A 15,634-nucleotide genomic window follows, 5' to 3' on the forward strand; every position below is an offset into this window, starting at 1 on the left:
GCTAATTTTTCATTGACATGCCTGAAAGTCAGGCTTAAAATTCTCACTGGAAGGACGTTACAGTCGCTGTTTCCATCCACCTATTTTTATGCACATTTTGATATAACGCAACAAAAAGGTAGATGGAAATGCCAAGATGCGCATAAACCTTAAAAATACACAACCTTTTTATCCGATAAGATGACTTGCAGATAAACTACTTGCTTCAACAGTGGATGTGATTGGATATCTGGATTAAACTGTGGACAAATTTCACCTCAAATGTTGGTTTGATCATTCTGAAATCCCGGAGCCAAAGTCTGTCGTGATGTGGTTCAATTCCCTCCCAGAAGCATCTCACATGATGGCGTTCCCAACACCAACATCCGAACAGAAGATAACAACGTTTATTGCGAGATGTTGGGGAAAAGCGCTGCATTTATGATGTTGCGGCATTTCCCAGGAAGTGACAATGTTTTTCTCTTGAAATCATTGGATTGAAACGCTGCTTTATTCGCAAATGTTTTATGCGATAGCCTACTACAATTTTGCGCACAAGTTAAATTCGCATCTTTGGATGGAAACATAGCTAACGACGTTCATGCTCAATGTTCTTGTAAATGTCATAATTCTGACGTGACTGAAGCTCAAACAGTCGAGCTTTTTTTATATTAAAAAAAAAAGTATGCCTTCAATGCAACATAAAAGCGTATGCCAAATGTAAATGGGCTTGAACCCGCCAAGTCACACAGAACGACGCAAGGCACGAGCGCAACGGTTATACACGTCCGTCTAGCACGTGTTTACATAGAAACAATGGAAAAGTACCGCATTGGAATGGAAAAACGCGTTCTTACACCCCACAACAGCTCAGAATCAAAACACAATCTGAAACGTAAGATTCCAAATTATTTTACTTAAAGGGAAATGTAAAGAATACAAAATGAAAAACCTACAAATTATACAGTGAGCAAATTCAGTTACACCATGTTGCCTGAGGACTTCTCTCCTGTTTTCCCATAATGCAGTATCAGGACTTGTTTGTGGAATCCGTCCATTAAGACGCAGGTTTGGTGAGCTGTTGCAAGCGCTGTAGGATGCTCTTCTGACCGTAACGCACATGCAGAGCTCTCTTCTCTCTGCTGCCGAGTTCAGCCAGAGCTCCCTGATCCTCCAGCCGCCTCCTGTCCATCTCTACATCCTCAGGATAAGAGTCCAGCGTCAAAGCAGATGCTGTGTGCAGGAGACACTTCCACTCCGCTGACAACCCGGCCAGTCTGCTGAAACTCAGAGCCTCCTCCATCTCATCATCGTCCTCTTCGTCTTCCTCCCAGCCTTCGTTTTCACAGAACTCCTCGAAATCTTGCACTGACATGCAAAGGACCTACTCAAGAAAAAAAATTATATATACACTACTAGTCAAAAGTCTGGAATCATTAAGATTTTGAAAGAAGTCTCTTATGCTCACCACGGCTGCAATTATTTGATCAAAAATATAGTAATATTGTGAAATATTATTACCATTTACAAAAACTGTTTTCTACTTTACTATATTTTAAAATGTAATTTATTCCTGTGATGTCAAAGCTGTGTTTTCAGCATCATTACTCCAGTCTCCAGTGTCACATGATCCTTCAGAAATCATTCTAATGTGCTGATTTGCTGCTCAATAAACATTTCTTATATGTTCAACATTGATAATTTATATAAACATAATGTATTATAAAACTTAAGCGTTTTTATGGAAACCATTTGTTTTTCTGGATTCTTTGATGAATGGAAAGTTCAAAAGAACATCTTTTGATAGTAATAGAAATCTTTTTGTAACATTACATTTCAAGGTTTCTGCAGGTTTTATGAAGATAAATTTTAGACTTTTTAAGACTAGGTAAAGAAAATGTAAGAAATAAACTGAAGGGAACACCACACATCATTATGTTCTTTAAACGTAACGTCAAAGGAGAAACAATGAGTTGTATTAGCAAAATAGTGATGTTCTTCCTCAGAATAAAAGATGACAAAATGTGAAGTCTGTGCAACTGATCAAAATAAAGTGAGTTTATGATCAAAACAAGAACAAATATCTACCAATGGGCTAAAGTTTTAAACATAAACTGCTTAATTTTGATACATTTTTTCAAGACTGCATTGTATCTTAATTTAAAGATGTTTCGATATTTGTATTGGTAACAGGACAAAAATACTGAGGAGGATATTCATTATTTGCCATGCATGCAACATTTAATTCCACGACTTCATAAATGTAAGACTTTCTGCTCTGATTTAAGACTCGCAGAAACCCTACTGTCACTTTTTATCAATTTAATGTGTCCTTGCTTAATAAAAGTATTCATTTCTTAAAAAAAAAAAACATAATTCAAGCAAAATATACTGTTGACTTTTTGTCATGTGGATCAAACGGTTACCTTCAGAGTAGTGTAGAGCTCATTGTAAGTGAGGGAGCCTAACTGTCCGAAGATAAAGACTCCTTTCTCCCCGACGATCTCCATCTCGCACAACATGTTCCATTTGTCCTCTAAGAGCCGTTGATCTGCTTCATTTTGTGCCACTGTAAAAGCAAAAAAAACGTCACGAAATGTATTTCTATAAGCTAAATAAGTTCCTCTTTTTATAAACACCTATAAAGTCACACCTTGCAATGCTGCTTTGTACACACTGGACATCTGTATATCCGCGGTGTCATTGCTATTCATAGGAAACGGCTCTGCAAAGCCGTACATGTGGAGGAGCTGCCAGTTCGCCATCTGTCCGTAGGTGTTAAAGACCTCCTCGCCCTTTCCAATGTGCCGTACGGACACCATCTTTAGGCACTCCTGTTGGAACATGTGAGCCGTGAGATTTAAAAGCATTAACAATCAAAAAAAAGCAATACGTCTGCACCACATACAGGGGTATATTCCAGATTGGCGTTGTGCTTGGAAACGTGATTCAGCATGTCAGCCATGGGCACCATCATTGGAGGGTTAGGCTGTTTTTCTTCTTCATCATCCTCATCCTCTACAGGCTCTTGAAAACTGAGACATGGAAATGTTGAGAAACATACCATTTCTGTCACATCAGAAAAAAAATAAACATGCTTTGGTAAATCTTAATTATGACAGAAAAAAAATAATTATGATATACCAAGTCAAAATTATGACATTAAAATAAAAAAATATAAGATTATACAGTCAAAATTATGGCATTGTGAGATTAAAAAGTCACAAAAATGAGATTAAGTTAAATTTATAAGAAAAAGTAAAAAATTATGAGATAAAAGTAAAAAAATCTGAGATAAAAGTAAAAAATAATAAGAAAAAGTAAGGCTTTTGTCATATGTAAGAGCTGACTTAAGTCAGAATTTCAACTTAAGTGTGTCATAAATCTGACTTTTTATGTCATAATGATTTACAAAGCATGTTTTTTTTCTTATGTGGCGTAAACATGCTTCCATAGAAACGTAAGGAAATATTAAAAAAATTAATTAGGGATGATTATCAGTTTTATTTATTAGTCACTTTAGTGAGTGTTAGATAATAGCAAAGCTCATTTAAATGTATAGCATGCACAATTTAAATATCCAATTTGATCTATACCGATACATTTAAATATCGCCAACAACCGATTTTAATTGCAAATTTAATTTAATCAAATCTTAAAGCTCATTGATACCTCACCTATAGGCCATTACAAATGCTACCAGGCTCTTGTAGAGCTCCAGGTTGTGCTTCTCGGGGTCCCACAGGTCAGGATGGGACTTCATGAAAGGAAGGACTATGTTATTGTACTCATCCTGGAGTTTTTTCAGATCAGTGTTGACAGCCTCAGGAATTCCCGTGCCTTTCAGGGCTTTATCACGCTCCTCCTCGGACCTTCAAAACAGAGACATCATGACCATGAAGAACTGAAGGATCCTTGAAGGATATCTTGAAGGTCTGCAGATATTCACTGCAAAACTTACCAGAACATGGGCTGATCCAGTGTTTTAAAGTCTGGCCAGAGAGACAAATATGGTTTCCAATGGGATTGTGAACATGTGTACTCATATAGGAGACCCAGAAGAAGCGGAACCCAGCCTGATGCGCTCTCCAAAGTTTTCTTCCCTAGAAAATAACCATCAAAATTTGGTGGTTACAAGCCAGCTACAGGAGGTGGAATTGCAATAAACCTGAATGTTCTCATACCTTCTTCAAGCACTCCTTTGACTTTAGTGGTGCCCTGATGTAGGAGTGTCTCTCTGGGAATGGAGAACAAGATGTGTCCCTCTTCAATGTCCTCTTTGGCAAGCATGCCATATTCAGCTACTGTACCCTCTTTACTTAAGTACACCTAAATAAATTAATATCAACTGTGGTGAGTAAATATAAAAGTCCCTTTAAGGCAAGGCTCGGGCCACTTGGCGGCCATCTTTGAAACGCCTCTCAGGCAGATAATTAATAATATTTCATATTATCTCTTTGAATGAGGAAACATCAAATTCTCCAAAGCTGTTCACCAAGCTTAGTAGTAATATGAGTGCACAGTCTTTGTATATCTGAAAACATTGGTAAATATCTCAAAGGGTTTTATCATCATGACCACAATTTCTATAACCATGTATTTGTACTTAAGGATGTCACAGAGCTCACTGAAATTAAATAAAAAATATTAGATGGGGATGGAAAACTTAAACTCAAAAATATATATTTGAAACGTTGCCAACTAACTGAAGATATGTATGAGTTGAAGTACTAAAATTACTCAAAGAAAATAAATAGATAACAAATTAATGCACAACAAAAGTACTAACACCAGCTCAAATGAAAATGAAAACTGAAAATATAAAAAATAAAAGCTAATTTAAAATATATATAAATACTAGTGTATGAATAGAACTAAAATAACCGTGATTATTTTATATTACTATATTACTAAGCTTTTGCTATCAATTTTATTTACAATATACATTGATATTAAATGAACAGGTTACCTTATCGCTGAGCGTCAGCTTCACACTATCACACCACAGAAGGAAGTTTTTCAGGGGGTCCAGCACACAGATCTCATCATCTATCTGAAACCACACATGATGCTATGCTGAAGCCTCATCATGATTATACACAACAACTGTAAAACATCTGTGTTTCAAGCTAGAGGCAATATTTGAATCTAAATTATGAATTAATAACTTGAGGAAACGTTGTTTTTACCTTTGGCCTTTTTGTGTCTGTCGCCATATTTCATTAAAATGCAAGCTCGTCGGTGAGATATTAAAATATATATTGTTTTATGGTGACCATCCATGTGAGGAGCTTCGGTCACTTCTTCTTCTTCTTCTTCCTGTACGTCTGCAGAAAGTAACATATTAATGTACAATGGCGCCACCTACGATACTGTTAAGTGAACGACAGAATAAAATAATACAGAAATCAACTTATTGTTATTACATATACGTAGGCTATATAATCAGTCCAACAAACACAGGGTTGAAGTCTGGTTCTCATGCATCCTCAGGCCAGATAAACATAAGACTAGATCCTCACTCACTGAGACAAGTGTAAGGATATGGAAAGAATTCACTAAGCAAACATACATAAATTTACTATGACAATAAAATAAAGCATATAAACAGAGACAATGTTATCTTTATCTGGCATAAAGGCTTCAGATTTCTCAGGTCAGCCCTGCTCATTCATTTAAGTCATGAGGAAATTTCCACTTGTCCATCTCAAACAGCACTCAGCTAACAGGGAACATTCTCAGAACTTTGGCTATTGTTCTGGCAAGGTTCTCTCATAAATATTAACAAACATTCTTCCAGTAACATTAACAAAATATTCTTTAAAAATTATCCAGTATTCAATAATGTTCTCAAAACATTAGCACAAAAACATTATTTATACATTGTTTGTGTTTTTTTTTTTTTTTCTGTGATATTTTAGTTGGATGTTCATCTGTTTGTTTGTTTGTTTTTTTATACATATATTATAGGCTTCTTGTTACTTTTGAATGTTCTCTGAACATTCTGAAACTTTAAAAACATTTTAAAAACTGGATGTTTTAAACGTTTAGAAAACAGACAAAATGACTTTTTAAAAACGTGGGTGGACGAATGGAGGGATTGGTGGATGGATGGCTGAGTGGGTGGGTGGATGGATAGATGGATGGATGGATGGGTGGCTGACTGGGTGGGTGGATGGATAGATGGATGGATGGATGGATGGCTGTCTGGGTGGATGGATAGATGGATGGATGGATGGATGGATGGATGGATGGCTGGCTGAGTGGGTGGGTGGGTGGGTTGGTGGATAGGTGGGTGGATGAGTGGATGGATGGATGGATGGATGGATGGATGGATGGATGGATGGATGGATGGATGGATGGGTGGATGGATGGCTGAGTGGATGGATGGATGGGTGGATGGATGGCTGAGTGGGTGGATGGATGAATGGGTGGGTGGGTGGATAGGATGGATGGCTGAGTGGATGGATGGATAGGTGGGTGATATGGATGGATGGCTGAGTGAGTGGATGGATGGGTGGATAGGATGGATGGCTGAGTGGATGGATGGATGAATGGGTGGATAGGATGGATGGCTGAGTGGATGGATGGATAGGTGGGTGATATGGATGGATGGCTGAGTGAGTGGATGGATGGATGGATGGATGGGTGGATAGGATGGATGGCTGAGTGGATGGATGGATGGTTGGGTGGAGGTGTTTTTCCCTTGCATTATTTCAGAATTTAGCTATTGAGATATAAACCTATATTTCAAAATGAAAGCAGTGGAAAGGGAAGATTTGCTGGGATATTTGCTAGGGATGTCTCAAAAACAGACACAAAGGCCACATATAACAACTTGAATAAACATTTATTGTGGCATATATAATAGACATATAATGTAAATTATTGCAACATTCGCTTAGACTGACTTGATAACATCCTTTGAAGTGCTTTATGGAAAGGGGCAGAACATGTTGAGCTTTTTATTGAGTTTCCAAAAAAGTTTCAAATCCACTTTGGGATTATGGGTAGTGTAGATGAACAGGAATCACAAATTTATCACAAAGTTTTTGTAGATAATGTTATAATTAATATTAGATGTTCAAATGTAATTTGTTTATCAAATTATATCCTATGCAGAGGGAAAAAATATTTGGCATTATGATTTATTGTTGGACTGTCTGTCTGCACTTGATGTGCATTCTGTAGGGTTTTGGCATCAGGGTGACCCCGTACACTGGGGTGTAATCTGGTTCCCCGGCATCATCGGGCCACACAAACTGGAAGCGGCGCAACAGAGTGACCATGACCAGGAAGAGCTCCATACGCGCAAGACCCTCACCGAGACACACACGGGGACCTGTAAAACACAAACCATGATGATCACAGAACAAGTCTGGAAAAGATACAACACAAAAAATGTTGTATCATTTTGTAAAAAACATTTCTGAATGGTTACCTGTAGAGAAGGGTATAAAGGCCTCAGGCTTCTCAAACTGGCCCTGCTCATTCAGGAAGTTGGCTGGGTTGAATTCATGAGGAAACTTCCACTGGCCTTCTTCTTTTAGTACAGAGGTGAGGTTGGGAATGATTAAAGTTCCCTGACCGAGGAGAAACAGTTTAAATTTGATTTGAAAGAGGAAAAACTCTGATTTCTAGGCAAGTTTCCTCACCTTCGGGATGTTGTAGCCCATCAGCTCAGTGTCTTTGGTGGTGCAGTGAATCACACTTAGCGGTACAGTGTTAGCGACGCGCTGAACTTCATGAATCACAGCCTGTGTGTACGGCATATCATGTCTGTCTTCATACGATGCTTGATCTTTACCCCCCAGAACATCATCAATCTCTTGCTGACATTTTGCTGATGAGAAAACAAGGCCATGTTTGTCTGTTTAAGTTCTCTAAAAGGAGTTAGCTAATATGTTAACATATACCTGAGTTGACAATATCCAGTTAAAAAAATGTCAAATTAGCAATTGAATTCAAAACATCATATATTTAGCTTTTTTAGTTAAATTCAGACTTAAAAACGGTAATGCCTGTTCTTGCGTCGCTAGTCAAAAAAGCGATTTAATCCATTCCTACAGCCGTCATATTGAACAACATTATGGTAGCTGTAGAGACTGCTCTACTATCTCTGGTTTAACCGAAACCTGCTTTAAATTAAGCAAAAATGAATGTGAGCTTTTTTTAAACACAGACCTTGAACCTCTGGGTGGGTCATGAGGTACAGAAAAGCAGTTAGGAGGGTGTTGGAAGTGGTATCAGTCCCTGCAAAGTGCAAATCCAAAATGTTCATGATGAGCTGTTTCTCAGAAAAGGTGGAGCCATCATTTTTTCTCTGGGGAATGTAAGATATCATTCATTTGAGTCTCAAACTATGGTGCATTTGTTCAAGAATAACGTGACACAGTATTTCCAGATTTAAATTAGATTAGATTTTGAACCTCTGGTTTTCAATTTGGTCTTAGAAGTTTGGACCCTTGTCAGAAGAAACTCTCACCTTATCAAGCTCATCCAGATAGCAGTCAATGAAATCTCTCGGCTCTCCTGGAACTCTTGTGCTCTTGTGTTCAGCAATCAGACTTATATTTATATCTTTTAACTTCTTCACATTATCAAAGGCTTTTTTAAAAGGCAGGGGCAAGATTCTCAATAAAGGAAATGTGTCATATATCTGTTAGGAAAGGACATACAATCTTATACAATTACTCTAAAATGCAAGCCCAAATTTGAATGTCAGTCACATTTAGTGAAATGAAAATATTATATTATTTATTCTAAAAAAACATAACATAAAAAACTCTAAATGTTGACAAAAATACATATATAGCAGTTATACAGGCTTATCAGACAGAAAAAGACCAATTATACATTCATGACTCATCCTGCACTACATAGATTTTTGTCCAATCAGATGCTCAGAATGAGAATTTCCCTCCCCCTGTTAGCCAACTTTACCAACTTCCTCTGATTAGCAATAGCATGTAACTGCAATTGTCAAGCAATTTAATGGGTGTTTTGATCTAAAATCTTACCATGTTCCATGGTCCATTGAGGATCTTTGAAATCTCTGTAAAGAGCTGAACGAAGCACTGAAGGAATTCACTGTTGTAATCAAAACGGGATCCGGACAGAACCAAGCCGATAATATTTGATGCAAATTTGTGGAACATATTTTGAGGATTCACAGTTCCTCCTGTACAATGTAAATCAATTTAAAATATTGACATTTTCCTTGTCAGCTGATGTATAAAAGAAAGAAATAAATCACATTGTCTCCATCTTGTCGATCTAAACTTTTTAAAAAACACATATAAATAAATACCAGCATTTTTGTCTAAGTAAGCAACAATGTGTGAAATCTCTCCCAGAATTCTCTCCTCCATGGACTGCTTCCCCAGGCCAAAGTTCTTCATGGTCATCAAAGCAAAGCGTCGATGATCCTTCCAAAGGGGGCCATAGTTAGCCAATATAATACCTTTAGTAAAATGATGTTAGTTAAAAGTTGTAGGGTTTCTAGCACTAAACATATTCCAACAGTTTTTATTTATCTCATATTATGACATGTAGACCTGGTTTCACAGTCAGGGCTTAGATTAAGCCAGGATTATGCCTTAGTTTTCAGTTAGAATATTTAAGTAGCTGTTATAAACATGCCTTAGAAAAAAAAAACATTACTGGTGTGCATCTTGAGACAAAACAATGGCACTGACATATTTTAAGATAGTGCAAGTTGCTTTCAGTTAAAACAGTTCAAACATGCATTTTAGTCTGGGTCTAGTCCTGAAACTTGACTGTGAAACCGGGGGATTGTGTTCCTGATCCTGATATAAACTGTAGGCTACTTTTTACTTAGTCCTGTTGTGTTGCGTTGTGCGCAATAGCCTACCTTGTGGACCAACTGCTCAAATCACTCGTGCATGCTTGGGCGACGCGGAGTGATACTAGCGGAAGGCGGAAAAGGTATACTTTCGGCTTTACGCCAGTAGGTGGCGACAAGTTTCTGTCGTGGGTCATGCACGCGGCTAATTTGTTCAACATTCAGGAACGACATAATTGATGCAGTACGGTTGGAACTATTTTCGCTGGCGGAGCAAAAGAGTCATGTTGTGTCTGTCTGACTAATATGTAAGTCACTCTTTACTGAACTGTTGTATAACAGAAATTTCACACTCGCTAGGCTAGACTGTTATTTACTTAGCTGATACAGCTTGTAGTAGGAGTTACCTTTATTCTCCGAGATATGACTGATCATGAAGTCTTGAGGCCGTCCTGAGAAGTCTTGAGCCTTTGTCACCAGAGCTTCCTTGATAACCTCAAAACTATTCAGAAAAACTGCTGGTTTTGATCCAGTATACAGACTGAAAATATTCCCATATCGTTCTGCAAACTAAAACAAAACAAAAGGAAAATTATTTTACAAACAAGATAAAAAAAGAAATGTTTTAACTTTAGATGACATAAAATAAAGCCATACTCTTTCAAAATCCTTCAAAGGATTGGCCATGTTCACATGAAGCAGATTCCCAAATACTGGCAAAGGACGAGGTCCTGGAGGAAAATTCTTCGGCCTTTGGATCCGGACTAGCAGGAAGATGAATAAGATACCTGTCCACAGGAGAATCAAAGAGCCCAGCATGCTGACTGATGTCCAGCTGTTGTCTCTCTGTTTCACTCAAGCAAAACAAGCTTGTGAACTCCAACCACTCAATATCTTGGTATATCTCCTATCTGAACAGATATTGGCAGTGTTCCAGAAAGATAAAATGAACCCAGACAAACAAGCACTGCTCAAATTTCTGCATTTCTATATTCACCTGAATTCAACTGGTTTGAACTCTGTAATTAAATACAAATCCCTTCACAGGGATTTGTGCATCTTGAGACAAAACAATGGCACTGACATATTTTAAGGTATGTCAGTGCAAGTTGCTTTCAGTTAAAAGAGTTCAAACAAGCATTTTAGTCTGGGACTAGCTTAAAGCCTAGGCGTCTGTGAAACCGGGGATACAAAAGATTTCTATTTCAAATAAATGCTGTTCTTTTGAACTTCATGTTCATCAAAGAACCCTGAACAAATGCATCACAGTGTCCACAAAAATATGATGCCGCAAACTTGTTTTCAACATTAAATGTTTATTGAGAACAAATTATCATATTTGAATGATTTCTGAAGAATCACGTGACACTGAAGACTAGAGTTCCAGTTTTTCATTTTTAGATTTCAACAATTATTATAACCCTACAAATGATTAAGTGAACAAAATAAAACCACTCTGGCAAACATTCAGACAAGAGCCAACTATTTTGTAAAAGCTTTTTATTTAAGGACTGTCTTGATGCATTGCGATTCTTTTTATGACCTTTTTTTATAATATACAGTATATGACCAGTCATAATACATACTGTTATTAAAATAATAACATCAAATCATCTTTTGCAACAGATAAAATTATAATTTGACTGTCTTTCTGCACTTGATGTGCATTCTGTAGGGTTTGGGGGTGAGGGTGACCCCGTACACTGGGGTGTAATCTGGTTCCCCGGCATCATCGGGCCACACAAACTGGAAGCGGCGCAACAGAGTGACCATGACCAGGAAGAGCTCCATACGTGCAAGACCCTCACCGAGACACACACGGGGACCTGTACACCATATATGTGCGTATACGATTTACAAAATGCACTCAAACAACTCAAAACTATACCTGTATCCGATTCTAAATCCTTTACCTGCAGAAAAAGGTAAAAAGGCCTCAGGCTTCTCAAACTGGCCCTGCTCATTCAGGAAGTTGGCTGGGTTGAATTCATTAGGAAATTTCCACTGGCCTTCTTCTTTTAGTACAAAAGTGAGGTTAGGAATAACAAAAGTTCCCTAGAGAAGAAAAGGAAACAAAGTTATGATTTTAAAGGGTTTAAACTCTCTTTATATATGGTTTCCTCACCTTCGGGATGTTGTAGCCCATGAGCTCAGTGTCTTTGGTGGTGCAGTGAAACACACTTAGCGGTACAGTGTTAGCGACGCGCTGAACTTCATGAATCACAGCCTGTGTGTAGGGCATATCATGTCTGTCTTCGTACGATGCGTGATCTTTACCCCCCAGAACATCATCAATCTCTTGCTGACATTTTGCTGGTGAAATAAAAGCTATTTTAAGCTAAAGCAATGATCGAATTAATTAAAATGCATTAATTAATCAAAACACAAACCTTGAACCTCTGGGTGGGTCATGAGGTAGAGAAATGCAGTGAGAAGCGTGTTTGACGTGGTATCAGTCCCTGCAAAGTGCAAATCCAGAATGTACAGGATAAGTTGAGCTTCAGTAAACGAGGAACCATCGTTTCCTCTCTGGTGAAATAAAAATAACCACTGATTAGAGATTAATACAAACAACTTTCTCATTCAGGTAAAATAGGGATGCACTAACATTAAAAATCACCGGTTTCATAAATTCGCGTTTTTGTAGTTTACAACTGACACTTTGAAACATTTTCAGGCCCACAAAACGCTGTTTTCATGTAAAAGAATGACCAAAACGCATAAAACGTTTTCCTTTTTTAGCTGAAAACGGTGTTGTGTAAAAGTAAAAAAGCCCCTAACTTTAAGGCTATCTACATTAATCCAGATACATTTGAAAACTGCGTTTTTGTTTCAAAACGCTCTCCATCACACTAGCGTTTTCCAAAAGTTTCTCGTCCACACTGAAATGTCGGAAGACACTTAAATCATCTTACTGTGCATGCGTTAAACATAATAAAAGCTCACTGAGATGATAACAAGAGACCAGACATAATAAAGTTCTCATGTTATTCTTCTGGCACAATCACCATTAGCAAAATATCTCACACTTACTTGTGCGTTCAGGTCACACTCATTCACCACTCCAAGTATGTTCTAAAACGCAATTGCCCTCATATTCATATTTAGCCTCAGGACAGCAATTGAGAGTAAATTAATCTTGGCAGGAATGTAATATGAAGATTTTACAAAGTAACGTATCTTTAGCAACATTATGCTAATTGCAGGCAAATACCGATATAAACATATCTATTGGTCCAATATGCGTCACATGACTGAACATGTATCCTCGTGTCCAAATACCTCTGTTTTCAGAGTCCACACTATAATGCAAAAACTGAGTTTCAAATGTTTCAACTTAGGAGAGCGTCTTCAAAAAGTGTAGTTTTCAAAGATGTTTTTAAATGTATCCGGATTAGTGTAGATGTAGCCTAAGTGATCATTAGATAATGGTAAAGGTAATGTAAATGTAAAAATAGAGTAAATGATGTACAATTAAATATCCAACATCAATCAATACTAATAAATGTAAAACATGGTGATAACCAATATGGTACCGATATATTACGCATTCCTAAAAAATACCATTACAGATGTGCAAGCACCTTATCAAGCTCATCCAGATAGCAGTCAATGAAGTCTCTTGGCTCTCCCGGGACTCTTGTCTTTTTGTGTTCATTGACCAGTTGTGCAGACAATTCTCTGGCCTTGCTGGCATTTGCGAAGGCCTTCTTGAAGGGTAGAGGCAGAAATCTCAGCATAGGAAATGTATCGTATATCTGCAATAAAATCGAGAAAATTCTTCATACAAATTCCAAAGGCCAACTACAGAAAATATTTTTATTTCAAATTTCTTAGATAATCCTGAAACTCTTATTTAATCAATAAAAAAAGATATAATAACAATAAAATGAAATGTGGTTTCAGACTTTTAGGCAGAAGTGAAGTGATGAAGTGATAAAATGCCTCACCATGGCCCATGGTCCATTGGCAATCTTTGCATTCTCTGTATAGAGGTGAATGAAAAGCTTGAGGAATTCGTCGTCATAATCATAACGGGATCCAAACAGAACAATGCAAATGATATTTGATGCAGCATTGTGGAACATAGTCTGAGGGTCGAAGGAGTTTCCTGCAAGTACATTGATCTGAATGTCAAGTCAAGCTCTTGTGTGAGTTTGTTTTGAGATTATGAAAATAAGATTAATGAGTACATTATTACCAATTATTTTTTCCAATTTAGCAGTAACATGTGAAACCTCTCCCAGAATTCTCTCCTCCATGGACTGCTTCCCCAGGCCAAAGTTTCTCAGGGTCATCAAAGCAAAGCGTCTGTGTTCTTTCCAACTGGGGCCATAGTCAGACAAAATTACACCTGCGATAACATGTAACGATTATTTACGGGCCTCAATGGTACTAAGTGTAATCTCAGATAAGGCTGAAAATTGCTCTGTGGACTCTGTATAAAGAGGAGATTGAGTGAACAACCTCAAAAACATATTGATTAACCGTAGTCTGCACAGAGGTATAAGAGTGAAGGTTGATTTGGAAGTATATTTACCGCTTCCCTTTGTAACACGGTTGACCAAGAGGTCCTGAGGGCGTCCTGCAAAGTCCACTGCCTTCGTAACAAGAGCTTCCTTCAAAGCCTCGAAACCGTTAAGAACTATCCAAGGTTTTGATCCAAGGTACAGACTGTAAACTTTTCCATAGCGATCTGCCAGCTAAAAGGTTTAGCGTTAAGACATCACACAGGGCTGCTTATTATGCAATACATTACCAGATGTTTTAAACAGATAACTCTTGAAATCTGTATGGTTATTCTTAAAGTATTTATTTATATTTAATACTAAGGAGTAAGGAAGTGTTCAAATGATGTAATACTGTACCCTATCGAAATCCTTCAAAGGATTATTGATGTTTAGCTCTAGCAAATTCCCAAATAATGGCAGAGGACGAGGTCCTGGAGGAAAGTTCTTTGGCCTCGGGATCTGGATGAAGAGGAACAGGATGAAGATGCATATCCACACCAGTATCAGAAAGGCCAGCATGCTGACTGATGTCCAGCTGTGAACTGCTCACGTTTCACATTTAAACTCACAGATAATAACGCACCGAGCCCTCCCACTACAAATACTGAACATGGAGCATGCTGACTGAAGGCTGACTATCTATCTATCTATCTATGACCAAAGAGCACCAGAGTTAATGAAAGTATAAAACCTTAGTTTAAACGTGCTCATGTGAATGGCCCTTATATAGAGTAGCCTAGCTCTGTTGTGTTTGTTTTATATTTGTTCTGAGAATAGCCTAGACATGACTTTCTTTTCCTCACTGGAATTCCTCCACAACTTATTTAGTTGTCAATATTAACTATTGGTTTATAGTTATTAACTTATCAATATTTTAGAACAACATTCAAGGCAATAAATAGCCTACTACATTACGGCAATACTCCAATTCTAAGATGAAATTCTATGTGTCGTGTGTAAAGCCTGTCAATCAACATTAGAGCGCCACCCTCAGGCTGAATAACGCAAAAAAGTGGCTAGTAGCACATAGTGCCAGAAATGTTCTGCGTGTGTTCAGTCATTATAAAGCTTACAAAATATCTATCTATCTATCTATCTATCTATCTATCTGTCTGTCTGTCTGTCTGTCTGTCTGTCTGTCTGTCTGTCTATCTATCTATCTATCTATCTACTGCAGCAAGTCAGAAAGCCTTATAAAGTTAACAAATGCCTAATGATAAAACATTCATTGGTTATTCAATCACATAAACACTGGCATTTTTTAGTTCAGCACAGAAAAACCGGTATCTGTGGCCCCCACATGGCCGCTTCAGATCAATGCGCCGTTCTTATCGCCCCC

The 15,634-nt window shown here is 37.7% G+C and overlaps 3 protein-coding genes across 4 annotated transcripts; all 3 read right to left on the minus strand.

The window, feature by feature from the left end:
* Positions 1-252: 252 nt before the first annotated feature.
* On the minus strand, positions 253-5,360 carry setd6 (SET domain containing 6, protein lysine methyltransferase). The gene is made up of 9 exons (XM_081356394.1): positions 5,169-5,360; positions 4,949-5,032; positions 4,164-4,308; positions 3,941-4,082; positions 3,657-3,851; positions 2,888-3,014; positions 2,633-2,813; positions 2,406-2,548; positions 253-1,363 (listed from the first exon to the last, which is right to left on the minus strand). The coding sequence occupies exons 1-9, from the start codon at positions 5,193-5,195 to the stop codon at positions 1,037-1,039; spliced, it is 1,371 nt and encodes a 456-aa protein (XP_081212520.1). The 5' UTR covers positions 5,196-5,360; the 3' UTR covers positions 253-1,036.
* Positions 5,361-6,810: 1,450 nt separating this feature from the next.
* LOC308684773 (cytochrome P450 2F2-like) lies at positions 6,811-10,650 on the minus strand. Of its 2 annotated transcripts, none has more exons than XM_081356047.1 (9): positions 10,442-10,650; positions 10,192-10,354; positions 9,290-9,442; positions 9,000-9,160; positions 8,465-8,638; positions 8,164-8,302; positions 7,635-7,822; positions 7,421-7,562; positions 6,811-7,321 (listed from the first exon to the last, which is right to left on the minus strand). In XM_081356047.1, the coding sequence occupies exons 1-9, from the start codon at positions 10,601-10,603 to the stop codon at positions 7,128-7,130; spliced, it is 1,476 nt and encodes a 491-aa protein (XP_081212173.1). In that variant the 5' UTR covers positions 10,604-10,650; the 3' UTR covers positions 6,811-7,127. The 2 variants fall into 2 exon arrangements, 1 of the variants encoding a protein (XP_081212173.1); XR_014029397.1 differs by having other exon boundaries at positions 6,813-7,321; positions 7,421-7,522; positions 10,442-10,649.
* A 623-nt stretch (positions 10,651-11,273) lies between these two features.
* On the minus strand, positions 11,274-14,925 carry LOC308684772 (cytochrome P450 2F2-like). The gene is made up of 9 exons (XM_081356046.1): positions 14,653-14,925; positions 14,325-14,487; positions 13,986-14,138; positions 13,735-13,895; positions 13,369-13,542; positions 12,175-12,313; positions 11,910-12,097; positions 11,698-11,839; positions 11,274-11,610 (listed from the first exon to the last, which is right to left on the minus strand). The coding sequence occupies exons 1-9, from the start codon at positions 14,812-14,814 to the stop codon at positions 11,417-11,419; spliced, it is 1,476 nt and encodes a 491-aa protein (XP_081212172.1). The 5' UTR covers positions 14,815-14,925; the 3' UTR covers positions 11,274-11,416.
* Positions 14,926-15,634: the final 709 nt, after the last annotated feature.

Source organism: Scardinius erythrophthalmus (assembly GCF_964197995.2).
Source record: "Scardinius erythrophthalmus genome assembly, chromosome: 24".
Taxonomy (NCBI): domain Eukaryota; kingdom Metazoa; phylum Chordata; class Actinopteri; order Cypriniformes; family Leuciscidae; genus Scardinius; species Scardinius erythrophthalmus.